The sequence below is a fragment of the Myxine glutinosa genome, chromosome 8 (genome assembly GCF_964187855.1).
Source record: "Myxine glutinosa chromosome 8, kmMyxGlut1.1, whole genome shotgun sequence".
Taxonomy (NCBI): domain Eukaryota; kingdom Metazoa; phylum Chordata; class Myxini; order Myxiniformes; family Myxinidae; genus Myxine; species Myxine glutinosa.
The window spans coordinates 21,195,242-21,212,200 of NC_136268.1; the positions used below are offsets into that span (position 1 = coordinate 21,195,242).

Here is a 16,959-nt window from a genome sequence, read left to right on the forward strand (position 1 = left end):
ACAAGCGCAAGTGTGGAAAATGGTTTTGCAACACTAACACAAGTGCGAAAAGTGGTTTTGCAACACTAACACAAGTGCGAAAAGTGGTTTTGCAACACTAACACAAGTGCGAAAAGTGGTTTTGCAACACTAGCACAAATGCGAAAAGTGGTTTTGCATCACTAACACAGGTGAGAAACGTGGTTTACAACAGTAGCACGAGTGCGATAAGTGGTTTTGCAACACAAGCGCAAGTGTGGAAAATGGTTTTGCAACACTAAGACAAGTGCGAAAAGTGGTTTTGCAACACTAACACAAGTGCGAAAAGTGGTTTTGCAACACTAACACAAGTGCGAAAAGTGGTTTTGCAACACTAGCACAAATGCGAAAAGTGGTTTTGCAACACTAACACAAGTGCGAAAAGTGGTTTTGCAACACTAACACAAGTGCGAAAAGTGGTTTACAACAGTAGCACGAGTGCGGAAAGTGGTTTTCAATGCCAGCACAAGTGCGAAAAGTGGTTCTGCAACACTAACACAAGTGCGAAAAGTGGTTTACAACAGTAGCTCAAGTGCGGAAAGTGGTTTTCAATGCCAGCACAAGTGCGAAAAGTGGTTTCCACTGGCATTGGAAGGAGAGTGACTGAGTGAGCATTAATCCGAATACAGTAATAGCCTCTGATGATAACTTCTGGAATTGAACAGAGACCCTGATCCGCTTGTTTTCCTCCCAACCCTCTCCAGACCAGCAATAAGTGAACCCCAGGTGTCCATGGGCACGAACGCAGACCCCAAAAGGGTTTGTTTGATAGGAAATGGTTTGCATATCAAGGCCAATTACATTCTCATTAAATTGAACATCAGTTCATCTTCACCGTGTCGAATCCTTTGGTTTTCAATCTTTGGGGTGCAGGGCATGAGTGTGTCTCAATCACTGATTAATCCTTTATCAGCACCAATGGTACTGGGGTGCGAAATAGGAATGCACTTCCAGGTATAAGCCTTCCCCCTTCTCTCATGCTGTTCAATTGATCCCAATATGAACAGAACCTATCAGGTGCAGAAATGGTGCAATTTAACATGTGGGAAGGAGGAGCTGGGGAAGGGGGGGAGGAGGAGCAGGGGAAGGGGGGAGGAGGAGCAGGGGAAGGGGGGAGGAGGAGCAGGGGAAGGGGGAATTTCCCTGACTGTTTTTTTTTTATCTCTGCCCAGCACAGCACTTGAAAATCTATGCTCCCCCCTCCCCCCTGAAGTGCCCGGGATATACTTCGGGATATACTTCGCCTGACGTCGCTGCTGCTATCGGAATGACAGGCATGCTGCTTACTTCACGGGATAAGGCAGGAGCATGCAGTGGTGTACCGTGAGCAGAGCGGCTGCTGCAAAGCGAAGGAGAACCCTTGACTGAACCTTGCACCAAACAAGTTTCGTGTTCCACACCTTTGGAGGGTGCATTCCTCCCCAATTGCTCCATGCTGTTGTGAGAATCGTTTCCAACTATGCTCTGCCTTTTCGAAAAGCTAAGCACAGGCCTACTGTCTATAACCAAAGTTTCACTTTCACCATTCAAGCCTCCATCAGAACTCTCAATCACATTTTCATAAAGCGAATGCCTCGACGTGCGTCGCTCGGAAATATGATCATCCCCTCGCACTACATTGTCCACACTTATAACTGTACTCCAGTTCTGCAGGAAAGTGTCTGTGACTGGAATCATTTTTGAAGTAGAAGCACCATCTGTGGCAGTAGTTGACCTGTCTACGCTCTCTGCAGGTTTCCTCCACTGTGGGACAAAGTGAGACGATGGCGACACATTCTCATTCGCCAGCAGGTTTGTCAAACCATTTTCCGGGCTTGAAGGAGAACGATGTCCCACAATTTGTTTCTTTCTCTTGCCTCGAGTCACTGCTGATGACTCCACAGAACGAAGAGATGTCGCTGCTGCAGTAGTGCTGATTGCCAAGACTCGACCCTCAGCCTTGGCTGTTGGTGTAACAGCTTTGCTACTCTTTTGTTGCCCATTCACTGTACCATTAAGCTCGACTGGTGGGCTCGTCTCCTGAGGAAGTTGGCCCGAAGGCCTCTGTGGAAATTCTTCAGGCTTTCCTAGAAAAGTACAAAAGAAAAGAAAAATTAGTCGTGGAGGGCATGGTCAAACAGAAGGGTGGAAATCATTTTGATGGATACCCAAACTTACAAAATGGACACAAAGATAGTTGGACAATAAAAACTCCCAGGCCCCAATTCATCAAAACTCGGATAATTTAACCACAGGATAAGAGCTATTCCTCTGGTTAAAATTCGTATCCGAGGGTTAACTAACCGAAGGATAAACTACAGTTGTTCAAAGGGTGGATAAGGGTAGGATAGCTAACTGCTGGATAAGGTGTGGATAAACGTTTGGCAGGTACATGGTATCCCACAATGCATTGCACTGTTGTCTGCTGGCAAAACAATAATGGTGGCAGAAGAGTGTCAAAAGAGAAAGAGGAAGGCAAACTTTACACCAAATGCAAGGGATATGTTGTGTCAGGTGACAAGAGTATATCAGGGTCATCAGGAGTAAATTTTCCAACACCGTAACGTATGATGAGAAGAAGCGTGGTTGGTGATTGCCACGACGCCTTCCATGCCTTACGAATTTGACAAACCTAGGTACGCCTTAGTAATCATGGGCAAGGCGTTTATCCAGGCCAGAGGAGACTCGGATAAAGTTATCTGGAAAATCAACACCTTATCCAGCGGAAAAGGTTATCCAGGCTTTGAACAACGGACATTATCCATTGGATAAATTTTATCCCGGGATAAGTAACTTATCCACAGGATAGTGCTTATCCGAGCTTTGAGCAACTAGGGGCTGATGTCCGAAGGGTTAGACTACAATAAGCGGTAAAAACACCAGATTGTGTCGAGCCCACCAGTGATTGATAAAAGCAGGGAAGATCCAGTGTTAAAGATAATGGGGTTAAACAAAGTGTGCTCCCTTACCTGGAGAAGGCAGAGCAAGCTTCAACTTGCGCAGTTCAGACATGGAAGCCTGAAGCTGTTCCACGACCATGTCGTCATCGACCTGAAAGTTCTGTGCGAGCTCATATTGCAGGAAGTAAACGAGTCCTTCCATCTCCAGTTTCATGAGCCGCTCTAGGTCAAAAAGGGAAAATTTTGTCAATCAACTTCAGGCAAAAATTCCTGGCCAAGAGCCTGTGGAACAAAGATTCACGAGTTAGTAGGCAAGGGCAAAATAAAACGTCTTTTTGAATAAATAACCCAGAATCGTAGTACTGCTTCGCACAGTCATACCCTCATGTGTACCTATGTGAACCTGTGCACACCTGTAACCGCCAAATAAACGAACAGAGTGACAAAAACTTCCTCACTCCCTTTTTACTCCCTAACAACAACCCCCAAATCGAGATCACATGCAGTTGATAATGAAACATTAGCTAGTTTTTAGAAATGTACAACTCGATATGAAATCAAATCATTCAAATTAGCAAAAAAGTGAAACATTACAATGCTCAACATTTTGTACAATAAGGATGTAAGGACATGGAATTCAGGAAATCTGATCATCTCAGAGGTGGGGGCAAGTTGGTGAACTTATCACATCGGTATAACATCTCACGGGCAGACAGGCCACGATTGCGTATGCAGGAGTTCTGGCTGTATGTCCCAAAGGTGAGGGTATGAGATGTAACAGCACAACCTTCAGGGGTTTCAAGTTGTAACTTGTCCCTCAGCTCCTCAAGTAGTTCGTTCGGCCACGGGATCCTCATTGGTGTTCTTGATTCATCCAATGTCTATGGAGATACCCAAACCGCCGAGCGTGGGACTATTGGCCATGACTTTCAATCCAAGAGCGGGATCAGTGTGTACAGTTATAAGGGGACAATGAACAGGACATAAATCTATGCATAAACGAGTCAGGACATCGAGTTGTGTCGCTTTGCATTCGTTGTTGATAAAACAGGTGGTGGTGAAGGAAGTGGCAGTCTCCCGAAGAACAAAGATCAATTGGCGGTAGTATTTAAGAATGTCGGCACATGGCCTCTTAAAGGTGGTTCTTCTATTTAAGAATGTCAGCAGCAAAGGAAACTGCTCCTGTATCCTGGGCGTAGGTCGAAATTGTCTGCTCAATGACCAGGTTGGGAAAGTGCCTCAGGGATGTGCAGGTATGACATGACTCAGTAACACTTTCAATGGAACCGTCAAGGTCCAGAGCGAAGAAATATCGATGGAACATTTGCTTCAGCTCGTGTTTGCTGCTCGGGTGTCCAAAGCGAATGTGAAGCACAGATAACAGACCAGCAACTACTGACCATGATATCATGATACATTCACGAGTGAGGGCAAGTTCAGTTCAGCAAGTTCGAATATGAACGGACGGTATGTATTGACACCTGTTTGTTTGTCTGTGAGCACGATATCTCAAAAGGTTATGGACACATTCGGACGAAACTTGGTGGACAGGTTGGGTGCATGACCAGAATGAATTGATTCGCTTTAGGTGAAGATCCGAATGCGGATACGAATAGGACAATTTTTTAATTTTTCGAAGCGATTCGTCCTCGTTGAGACATGGGGTCCAAAACGATTTATAGCACGATATCTCAAAGTTAACGATTCGGATGAAACTTGGTAGATGAGTTGGATAAGTGACGAGAACAAGCCGATTTGATTTTGGTTCAGGTCCGAATGCAGATCCAGCCTATCAGTGGATACAAAACATCAACTGTTCAGCCTGGTGGAGGTATGTGCTCTACCGAGTGGCGTTCTTTTTTATGTTGAAGGCTCTAGGCATGGACTATATAACCCTCATCGAGGCCAGCCCTTAAATAAAAGAGAAGAAAAGTGTATGCCGAAAGGTGTATGATGTTTGTTTGCGAGAAAGAGATTGAAGCGGGGCCCGTGAGCTGTAGTTTGAGTGAGACAGAAAGTAAGACCAGCAATCTTGACACGGAGCGTGCAAGATGGTTCCGAGCACCACTTTAACGCTCCGAAGTCCAAACGGTAGTACTACCCTGGGTGGTTCCTGTCTACAACCTACTACCTCAACTCCAGTTGCATCTGCGCCTCTTCTCTCACTTTTTATTACTTGCAAAATCGAAGATTTTTCAAGTATATTGGTCGGTTGCGTTTGTGGTTCTGTCTGTCTGTCTGTCACCGGCCTACAGGTCACGAAACTTCACCAAGTTGTATAGGTCGTCCCAATTGAGAAGCCTATTTTCGGGGGGGTCAAAAGGTTAACATAGGCGAAAGGTCACCAACTTTGCCAAATTTCTAAAATCCTCAATTTTCATCCGATTGACTTGAAATTTGAAGAGGACATGCATATCTGGTCACTGAATTCAACCACAAATTATATTTTAGGTGAACATTGGCCAAAAGGTCAACATGGGCCGAATTTCTAAAATCACCAATTTTCATTTGATTGACTTGAAATTCTAAGAGGATTTACATATATGGTCACTGAATTCAACCACCAACTATTTTTGAGGTCAACATAGACCAAAAGGTCAACATAGACAAAGTTTTAAAAATCCTCAATTTTCATCCGATTGACTTGAAAATTAAACAGCATTTGCACATTGAGTCACTGAATAGGGAAACCAACTGAGGTCAAAAGGTCAAAGGTCAACTCAAGGTCAACCTTCCAAAATCATAATTTTCATCTCAAAATTCGTCACTTTTCTTCCTGTTGACCCAAGCTTTGATCAAGATTGTCAATTTTAATCTTGATGAAATGGACAATTTGCTGCATCAATGGAATTGTTTTTCTTGGGGGTGAGGGGCGGATTTTGCAAGTATCGTGCTCCGCATTACGTCTTCTTGTTTATTACTTGCGAAAATCGAAGATTTTTCAAGTACATGTATATTGGTTGGTCTTGTGCGTTATTACTTCCACCACCAAAGGTGGATGGAGGTTATGTTTTCACCCCTGTCTGTTTTCACCCATGCGTCCATAAGGGCAAGGGTGCCCGGAGGGCGTGAATGGTGTTGGTGTCCTGTTTTCTGAGGAGTTTGTAGACAGTGTGGTGAGTGTGACTAGAGTGAGTGATAGGTTGATGATGGTGAAAATGATGATTGGAAAGCTCTTGGTGAACGTCATCTCGGGATATGCTCCGCAGGTTGGTCGAAGCGATGAAGAGAAGGACAGGTTCTGGTGTGCGATAGAGAAGCTGATGGAAAACGTGAAAGATGAGGAAGTTGTTGTGGTGGGAGGAGACCTGAATGGACATGTGGGAAGGAGTATGGATGGTTTTGAGGGAGTTCATGGGGGTTACGGATATGGTGTGAGAAATGGAGAAGGTGAAAGGATTTTGGAGTTTGCTGATGGAGCTGATTTGTTGATTTGTAATACTCAGTTCCAGAAAGAGGATAATAAGCTTGTTACATACACGTCAGGTGGGTCGACGACAACCGTTGACTACCTAATGGTGCGTAGGCGAGATAGGGGGCACCTCCGGGACACAAAGGTGATCCCGGGGGAGGAGGCTGTTTCACAGCACCACTTGGTTGTCTGCGACATAAGGGTGAAAGGTGCGAGGAGAGCTCGGCGGGTGAAGTACCAACCAAGAATGAAGGTGTGGAGGTTGAAAGAGGTGACAGTAAGGGAGGCATTAAAAGAGAGGCTGAGTAGGGTAGAGGATGATGTGGTTGAGCTTTAAAGTGGTTGGATGTCAATGAAAGCTAGTCTGTTGGGAGCCGTTGGTGAGGTATGTGGATGGACAAAAGGACCACCGAGGCACTCGGAAACATGGTGGTGGGATGATGAAGTTGGAAAGAGGATTGACGAGAAGAGGAAGAAGTTCAAGGAGTGGCAGAAGGCGACGGGTACGGGAGCAGAAACAGCAGAGCATGAAAGTTATAAGGCAGCCAAGAAGGCTGCAAAGAAAGAGGTAGCAAAGGCGCAGGAGGCATGTAGGAAAATGTTCGGAGAACGCTTGGATTCGGAAGAGGGTCAGAAAGCAGTATTCAAGATTGCAAAGCACATAGCGAAAGAGAGGTGTGATGTGATGGGGGTGAGTTGCTTGAAGGATGAAGTGGGACAAATCGTTGTCGACCCAGATGGAATTAAAGGAAGATGGAAAAGATATATGGAAATGCTGTTGAATACAGAGAATGAATGGGATGGCAACATAGAGAGTAACCCAGTTTTAGAACCAGCAGAGAAGATAACTGAGAAGGAAGTTGAGGAAGTGATAAAAGCAATGAAGAGTGGAAAAGCGGGAGGGCCGACGGGAGTTGTGGGAGATATGTTGAAGGCAGCAGGAAGTTGGGGTGTGAACAGAATGACAGAGATCTGTAATCTGGTGGTGAAAGAAGGCCGCATTCCAGTGGATTGGGAACTGAGTACCCTCGTCCCTCTATACAAGGGGAAAGGCGACCCTCTGGAGTGTGGCTCGTATCGAGCGATAAAGTTATTGGAGCATGGAATGAAGGTATTGGAAAGGGTGTTGGAGAGGAGGATAAGGAAGAAAGTGAAGATCGACGAAATGCAGTTTGGATTCATGCCAGGAAGAGGAACGACAGACGCACTTTTCATTGTGAGGCAGTTGCAGGAGAAGTACATGGAGAAGAGGAAGAAGTTGTTTCTTGGGTTTGTTGATCTGGAGAAAGCATTCGATAGGGTTCCACGCAAAGTATTGACATGGGCATTGAGGAAGTAAGAGTGGAGGAATGGTTGATCAGAGTAGTGATGGCAATGTACAAAAGAGCACGCACAGCTGTAAGGACGAAGGACGGGAACAATGGTGAGTTTGAGGTGAAGGTGGGAGTGCATCAGGGGTCGGTACTAAGTCCACTACTATTTGTAGCTGTCATGGAGGTGCTGGCTCAGAACGTAAAGGAGGGTTTACCGTGGGAGTTGTTGTATGCAGATGATCTGGTGTTGATTGCGGAAAGTATGGATGGACTGAAGGAAAAGATGAACAAGTGGAAGGAATGTATGGAGACAAAAGGTCTGAAGGTGAATATCGGAAAGACGAAGGTGATGGCAAGTGGTAAAGCATGTGGTGAGGTGGAAAGAACTGGGAAGTGGCCGTGTGCTGTGTGCAGGAAGGGTGTCGGAGTGAACTCCATTCAATGTACAATGTGCGCTGAGTGGGTTCATCAAAAATGTAGTGGTCTGAGAGGGTCATTTACCAGTGTGGCAGCTACATTCAAATGTAAGGTGTGCACAGAGGGAGCTGCAGATGGAGGAAATGTTGAGTTGGATCTTGGAGACGGCGTGAAGCTGGAAGGTGTGAAAACATTTTGCTACCTCGGAAACATGCTGAATGGAGAAGGTGGATCAGACTCGGCAACGGTTGTTCGAGTGAGATGTGCATGGAAGAAGTTTCGGGAACTGAGTGGCGTGCTGATGAGGAGGGGAGTGTCGCTGAAGCTGAAGGGAAAGGTGTATGCTGCATGTGTGAGAAGTGTTATGATTTATGGGAGCGAGACATGGGTAATGAACGTAGAGCAGCAACGAAGGCTGGAAAGGGTGGAAATGCGAATGGTTCGATGGATGTGCGGAGTATCGTTGAGAGAGAGGAAGACAAATGATGAATTGCGAAAGATGATGGGAATATTGCCTGTGATTGATGCTGTGAAGAGGAACAGGTTGAGATGGTTTGGTCATGTGTTGAGGAAGGATGAAAGTGACTGGTTGAGAAGAGTGATGGAAGTTAATGTAGAAGGAAGTAGAGGACGGGGAAGACCGAGAAAGACTTGGCTAAAGATGGTGGAAGAAGAAATGCGGGCAAGGGGGTTAACAAGGAGAGATGCAGAAAATAGGGCAAAATGGAGAAGATTGTCATGGGGACCGCAAGGCTAACCCCCGCTCTAGCAGGGAAAATGGCCTTAAAATGCATGTTGTTGTTGTTGTTGTTGTCCATAAGGGGTTTGTTTGTGAACAAGATATCTCAAAAAGCTGTGGACTGATTCGGGCGAAATTTGACAGAGAGGTATTGTTTGTGACAAGGATGAAACGATTAGATTTTGGTGAAGATCCGGATTAGGCTACTAGAATTTTAAAGTGATTCTTCACCATTGGGAGATAGGGCCAAAAACGATACATAGCATGATATCTCAAAATGATGTGGACGGATTTGGACGACACTTGGTGGACAGGTTGGGTGTGGGACAAGGAAGAATCGATTCGATTTTGGTGAAGATCTGAATATGGATTCGGATATGAGAATTATTTAATTTTTATGTGATTCTTCACCATTGAGTGATGGGGCTAAAACCAGCATATAGCAGGATATCTCAAAGTCATGGATGGATTTGGACGAAACTTGGTGGACAGTTTGTGTGTGGGACAAGGAAGAATCGATTCGATTTTGGTGAAGATCTGGATTCGGCTAGTATAATTATTTAAGTGATTCTTCACCATTGAGAGATATGGCCAAAAACGATACATAGCATGATATCTCAAAAAGTTGGACGGATGATTTTGATTAAATTTGATTCTGTATTGTGCTTTTCTGGTTTACTCTGCGATACAAAACGTCAACTGTTCACCTGGCAGTGGTATGCTCACTACTGAGTGCCGTTCTCGTTCTGTCCGTTTGCCTGTTTGTAATACTTGGAATTTTTTTTTTTTGAATTTTTTGGGGATTTTCAAAAGGAGTGCCATTCTACTTTGTTCTGCTTTGCCAAGTGTTGCTCTATGAGTGATTTTTCATCTGTTTGTCTGTATGTCAGTCGCCTACAGGTCACAATTTTCAACAGATCGTCGCGAAAATTCACCAAATGGTCGAGTTGGTCATAAGCAAGAAGCCTATTGTTTTTGGGGTCAATAGGTAAACATAGGCCAAAGGTTACCAACTTTGTCAAATTACTAAAATCCTCAATTTTCATCCGATTGCCTTGAAATTTGAAGAGGATTTGCATATATGGTCACTGAATTCAATCACCAATTATATTTTCGGTCAACTTAGGCCAAAAGGTCAACATAGGCCAAATTTCTAAAATCATCAATTTTCATCTGATCGACTTTGAATTTTATGAGGATTTGCAGCATATCTGGACAATGAATTCAACGCCCAACTATTTTTGAGGTCAACATAGGCCAAAAGGTCAACATAGGCCAGATTTCTAAAATCCTCAATTTTCATCCAATTGACTTGAAATTTTAAGAGGATTTGCATATCTGGACACTATATTCAACCACCAATTATTTTTGAGGTCATCATCGGCCAACAACTTATTTTAGGGTTTTTGCAAGTATCGTGCTATGCACGACATATTTCTTGTTTGTTTATTAATGGAAATCACCCCCAAATAATGCATAATGCCACTCTAGGTAAGGGGATAGGAAAGGTTAAAGCAAAACAAAATAAAAATAAATAAATAAATAAAAAATAAAAAAACATCCAAGACATAGGAAGTACCAGAAGTCAGGTAAATGTGATTAAACCTCAAATAAGTAGTAATGTGGGGGTTACCCCATTGGGACATAATCCACAGGCACGGGACCAGTGGGGCTATTGATGGTATGGGCGCGGCGTGCGCTCGGTTGTTGGAGCCACGCCCCCTTAAGAGTGATTTGCGTTATAAAAGATGCGTGAGTTCCGGTATTAGTTTAGTTCTTTTGGAATAAAGGAGCTTTGAACAAGCCACGAAGTGTCTCGTCCTCTCGTGTCCGCAACTCCTACATTGGTGACCCCGACGTGATTTGAACACGCAACCTTCTGATCTGGAGTCAGTGGTCCGGGAGGACACAACAGTAACTACAGTTACTCCTACAGTAACTTGTATCAAACAATAACAAATAAGTATAATTGACATTCCTCTTAAAGCTGAGTGGATTCTAGGATAATGAGAAGCACATTACAGGTAGTGAATTCCAGAGTGAGACAGCACGAGGGATCCTCTTTTTCATGTTTTTTCCATTAGTTTCATCCCTGGCTTTTCATCTCTTACTCTTGCTGTGTTAGAGATTTTATTCAGCTTGTTCATCCTCGTTGTCCATTCTTCCTCATGCCTATTCTTCCTCGAAGTATACCGCTGTTGTCTCCCTCTACCTTGGCGTTGATGCATCTCCCACCTTTCCACTACGTTCCTCTTGTTCTGGTCTGTTCTGTGTTCTACGTCTTCCACGAGCCTCGACTTTACATACAAAAAAAAGAAGACACCACCTCGGTACCCAATTTAGCGAGGGGCAATTATTCAGGTCAGTATGGTTACAGCTGTGAAGACCTCAGTATGACTTCCACAGGTGAGGAATTTAAATGAAAACACAGCAGCAGAAACCAGCTTGGATTGCACAGATGATCATCGGAACAATTTGCACTGCCTTTCTCAAAGGTAAAGTAGTTCCTGCAGCCCTACAGCAACCACAAACTCCTGGGACTACCAACACCTCAGTAAGAGATTATATACATGTTCACCCAAAAATGAACAATGTATTATTACATTAGTTGATTCAAACTGTGCTCGTACGAATGAAGATTCCGTTGGTTTTTTTTTTTTTTTTCCTCAAATACCGTTAGACCTCGCAATCGGGACTAGCTCCCCAGCACAAACCTAATTCATTTTGGTCGTGCTTGAACCTCAAACCAAGCACAAGGCCTGCACGTGGTGCTGGTGAGCGCACTCACCGTGCATGGCGTGTTTGCTGTTGGTAAGCAAGCGAGCCAAAGCCCAGAAAGCATCCTCCTCGTTCAGGTACATGAGCAGCAATGCAACATTCTGGCTCATGCCTTGGCAGTAACCTACTTCCTGCAAAAACATCAGCAACAAACAAATTAAAAATACACTTTTCCCTGCGCAGGAAGTTTTTCTCTGATTAAAGAGGTGTTATCATCCAATCCTTTAAGAGTTTGATAAACTCCTGGATATGAACAAAACATCTCTGAAATTTCTCAAATCAAAGGCCTCCAGTACTTGTTGTGCATTTAAGTGACTGAAATGGATTGATCGTTTTTAAGGGCTGTGGCAACCCACGGTGCATCGGTGCGATAGAAATCGCCACTGTGATTATTCATGCTGTCAGATTTGTCTTGGTGGGCCGGGGCTTTATAGCAATGCACGAGGCCAGCTGCCAATCATTTTTTTTTTGTATAAGTTGAGGCACATGTAAGAGCTAACACATATAACATATAATAAAGGAGATTTAGAGCCGCAGCTTGTCGCACATACATGTGTTAACTGATCTCCCCTCTCCTTTTATTATTACAAGCCCCCTGTGCTCCCCCAACAACTCACCAATTTCAAATGCCACTCCATCCCTGCCAAGCTACTTGGCTGGGATTTCATTTTATATGTACAAGAACACACCATTGCAAGCGATACGAGACTCCACGCTGCGGTCGAGTTTATAAAAGGAGGCCGCAGCCTGAGAAGGAGAGGAGGAAAGGCTCACAGACATTTCTGCATTCAGAGTGCAGAAATCTGAATGCAGAGTCGAGTGCATTGAGACTTTGTTAAAGAGAGAAAGGACGAGATTCTTTGTTTACCATGTGCTGGAGGGTCGCCAGAGCAACAGGCCTGCTGCACCCCCAAAACAGCCACATCTTTGGACCAACCTGCCAAACCTTCAGTAAATACAGACTTCGCATTTAATATGGAATTTTTTTTTTTCTTGACTTGGGTTTACGTTCTTAACTCAGTATATCAATCTGGTGAGTTTCTTTTACACTTTGTTGATTTATTTGTTAAAAGAACCATGTGACTGATTGTCTGTCACAGCAAGAAGTCAACAACAGGATTATATCCCAGGTGGCGTGGCAAAATGTACGGACAGGTGCATTTGATGATTGTGTTACGTGGTCCCCTCGGTGAATACCTGGTCTCGGTGACCCCCGGACCGTGAGAGGAACTTCGCCAGAAAGTTGTATTATATATGCGCTTTCGCCACGCAATCCATATGAATTCCACCCAAGAGAAAACTGATGTTCAATGATATATTTCAATGGTAATGATACCATACAATTTCAATGATACAACCACGGAGATTTTCCCCGAGCAATCCACCATCAACAATTCACAATCCCCAATCAATCCCCTAGATGAGTAAGATGGCCATCTTATATATGTGTGTCCCCTTTTGTACTCACGACCCCCTTTGGTCCCTGTCCCTCACAATGTCTCTGGGCCCCTCCTGACCAAGATGATGGTCGGCTTCGCCGCACTCGGGCGGTTGAACGAACCCCGGGTGGACGTGTTTCCACCGGGCATGTATCGTACCGGGAACCCCGGCTGCAGCCCCCTCGTGGCCACGCGAAGCGGGTACTGTAAAGCAAGCCAAAAGCCACTTGCAACGCGTGTTAGGCCTCAACGTGCGACCCGTACGCGTCTTTGTAGACGGTGCCGCGAACGGTGCCAGACGCTGGGTCGGTGCACGGCCCCACGGCAACTGGACGTGTCCACCGGGTATGTACACGTCCCGGTAACTCCTCTCGCCAGACGGGCTTGGGAACGCCGCTGTTTCACGCGGCTCAAGATCGATCCCACCTTTCGTCGGAGCGGGGCGAGGAAGACGAATCCTCGTCGCTTCTCTTGACCTCGTGTGTTTCTTCTTCCGTTTCCGGTCTCTTTTTCCAGAAGGGCTCCTGACCCTCCAACCACAACAACCCTTAATCGACTACACATTGATAAGCAAAGATCTGAATAGTAATTCACATAAATATGTAACAATTGGCTTCACAGTCGGGTATACAAGGGTTGTTGCGTTCTGTATTAGTGGAAAACAACTGCTGCACGTCTCCAAAGGTTATTGCCGCTTCCTCTGGAGATGGTCCGTCAACTCGACAATGCTGTTTGTCATGGAGTGGTGGCTTTACGAAATTACGGCATGAAACAGTGTTTGAACCTGGTGTTGGTTTGGTGTTGGGCTAGCGGCTCGGGTGCCGGCTTAGGATACCTAGGATCCTGGGTTCGAATCCCGGTCGATTGCTGAATTAACGCCAGGGGGGTTGACTCAGCCTGTCATCCTTCCGAGGTCGGCTAATTGAGTACCAGTTCACTGGTAATTCCCTGTTTGTCGTTAAAGGCGGCAAAAAGGGTTGGCGTCAGGAAGGGCATCCGGCCGTAAAACATTGCTTCAAAAAGGGGACCAAAAAAAAACAACAACAACCACGGTGCCCGAAAAAGGCCAACCCCCGCTTGCGGGGAAAAATGGCCTCTAAAGGTGGTTATTTAAACAGTGTGCTATTGCTCGGCAGTATGGCATCACTCAAGGTCAGGTGTCAAAGATCCTGAAACGAAATGCTCAGCGGGGTGTCCCTACTCCAATACCGAGGCCAGGACGTCCCCGCAGAACCACAAGGAGGGATGATCGTCAGCTGCACCGGTTAGTCCACAATGGCCGTACCAAGTCAGCTAATCGGCTTAGGGCTGAGTGGCAGCAACTGACAAATGTGCCTGTATCCAGAAGGCTATTCAACCAACAACTGGTTCAACCAGGCTATTGTGCCAGGCGTCCCGTGAGAAATCCACGCCTGGCCAGACAACACCGCCAGCGCCGATTGCAGTGGGCCAGAGAGCACCATCAATAGCAGCCAGGACACTGGAATCACGTGATCTTCAGTGACGAGTCTAGATTTCTGGTCTATCGTCAAGATGGCCGCGTCCGAGTGTGCAGACAAGTGCATGAAGCCTTCAACAAAGATTGTATAGTGCCAAGAGTCCAAGCTGGAGGTGGTGGGGTGACCGTTTGGGCTGCTTTTCATGCAGGGGGCAAAACTGACCTGGTTGTTCTGAATGGAAACCTGAACCAGTTCAAGTACAGGGCCATTCTGGAAGAAACATTGCTTCCATTTGCTCGTGCAGCCTTTCGAGGAAACTTTGTCTTCCAAGATGACAATGCACGGCCTCATCGTGCTCACATGATCCAACACTTTCTTGCTGACCGTGGTGTAGAGCATATGGAGTGGCCTGCCATGTCCCCGGATATGAATCCGATAGAGAACTTGTGGGCAGAATTAAAGTGTCAAATTGACCACTTGGACCAGCAGCCGACCTCTGTGTGTGAATTGCAGCAGGCTATTGTCACTGCATGGCAAGCGATTCCTGTCCAAACCTTGGCAAATCTCGTGAACAGCATGCCTCAACGTGTACGTGCTCTCCTGAATGCTCGTGGGGGTTACACGAAGTACTGAACTGTAATTTTACTGTCCGTAATCCCAGTCGTAATTTAACTTTTGTTTTTGTTTAAAAAAAAATTGGCTAATGTGCAAAATAAAGAGATACTTCTGGAAAACGTACAGAAGTTTAACACAGTACTGTCCATGAATTGAGTTCGATATCAGTTTACATCACTTTCAAGGATCAATTTATTTGTTTCGAAATGTCAAATGTTGTTTTTGTTTCTTTTAAAGGTCACATTAACAAAATCTAGAATAATTTCAACATAATTCCAATGAACTTTTGGTTCTAAGACATCTTGAAAAGCAAGTTCAGCCCCACAAAAAAGATATTCCATATTAAATGCCAAGTCTGTATGTTGCAGCAGTAAAGTAATCCCCTACATCATCTCTTTTCTATCTTTGGTGTTTAGCTTAATTATCTGCCCACCCGACCAATCCATACCTCTCCACTTGTCACCAGGCTTGGAGCATTAGTCACGTTTTAAGTTAAGGTACGCGTGCAGTGTTTGTCTTGTTCAGGCCTCTGTGCAGGATTGGTGCCTTTTTGTAATAGTTTAAACAATATTATACGAGGGTTTTTTTTTATTCACACCATTTATTTAATTATTTTTTTGCAATCTTTGTTTGTTTGCAATCTTTAGAGTGGAGACTTCTCCTCTGCCCATCATGCTAATTAGGAGAATAGGCAGCCATTGGATAAACGATGACTTCCAATTCCTCGGGCTTTGTGCACCCTGTGGAAGCAACAACACTCCAATACGTGGCTGAGGGGGAATTGAGGGGGAATTGGGCTTCCATCAGAATACACCTGTAGTGAAATTATACCAAGGTGAACCCAGGGGTGCTCGCTACGGAGGGGGCCGTCTATAAGACCCGGGACAACCGGGGCGTGCGGACACTTCAGCGGAACTCACTGTGACATTACCCAGTAGTTTGAATGGTATGTACGCCCCAAATGCTGCGCTGACAATGCGCTGCACTAACCATTGTTATATTGAAACTACCATTGCTGCTCATGAAATGCTCTGATTTAATGCCTGTTGCATGCATGTATTCTTACAGGATGTACTGCAGATCTAAATGATATTAAAGCCTACCCAGAGGTCAAGTCGTGTCTGAGCTTGATTTTCACGACAACACCTGTGGAACCAACTTCAACATTCTCTTCAATGTCATTCTTCCCTCTGGGTATTCAAAGACAGCTGTTCACCACCGTCTCCAATTGTCCCCATTTCAAGACCATGACATTTTCTACCCTCGTTCACCTCCTACCCCCACCTAAAACCCACCTTCCAAATTTCCAGTTTTCATTTTGATATTCAAATTTTCCATGAGCGTGCTCGACGAGTCAGGGAAGTTAAATAAAAATGGGAACACAACGTAAAGTTATTCGGGTCACCCAAGAGTCTTTGGGAGCTGTGGGGTCCTCTTGAAGAGTTTTCTGGGCTTTGTCGGGTGCTGCCTATCAGGAGTTGAGATCTCCGATCTCCAATGCTGCAAGACACTCTGGTGATCAGATGCAGTTCCCTGGTGTTTTTCCTCTTCCTGGCTGACGTGCAGAGAACGAGGTCGAATATCAACCCCGTACAGATGGCTACACAGAGCCCACCATGTGGCCAACATTGCCACAAGTAACAGGTTTCATTCTCTCTCTATCTCATCCTCTCCTCTCCTCTCTGTCCCATCTTCTTCCTCGAGTGAATGAGATATGGCTACAGTATAAGATAAGGCCTGCGATAAATCGCCTACTCTTCACAAAATACCCTGTGGGGTTTTTAACATCCACCAGTTGATGCTAACAGATGGGGTGTCCAGTTTAACACTCAATCGAGGGACAGTACACTTTGTGATGCCATGCAAAAGGAAAATAATGGTTGGGGTGGAGGGGGAGTGGGGTTGTAGGG

The 16,959-nt window shown here is 45.1% G+C and overlaps 2 protein-coding genes across 2 annotated transcripts in view; both read right to left on the minus strand.

Moving 5' to 3' along the window:
- The window catches only part of LOC137432037 (anoctamin-7-like), a 213,056-nt gene that overhangs the window by 134,612 nt on the left and 61,485 nt on the right, over positions 1–16,959 (minus strand). The gene's annotated exons all lie outside the window — the stretch shown is intronic.
- LOC144893187 (uncharacterized) lies at positions 906–12,381 on the minus strand. The gene is made up of 5 exons (XM_078782825.1): positions 12,331–12,381; positions 11,567–11,687; positions 2,967–3,119; positions 1,246–2,084; positions 906–1,028 (listed from the first exon to the last, which is right to left on the minus strand). Exons 1-5 carry the CDS (start codon positions 12,379–12,381, stop codon positions 906–908), a joined length of 1,287 nt encoding a protein of 428 aa, XP_078638951.1.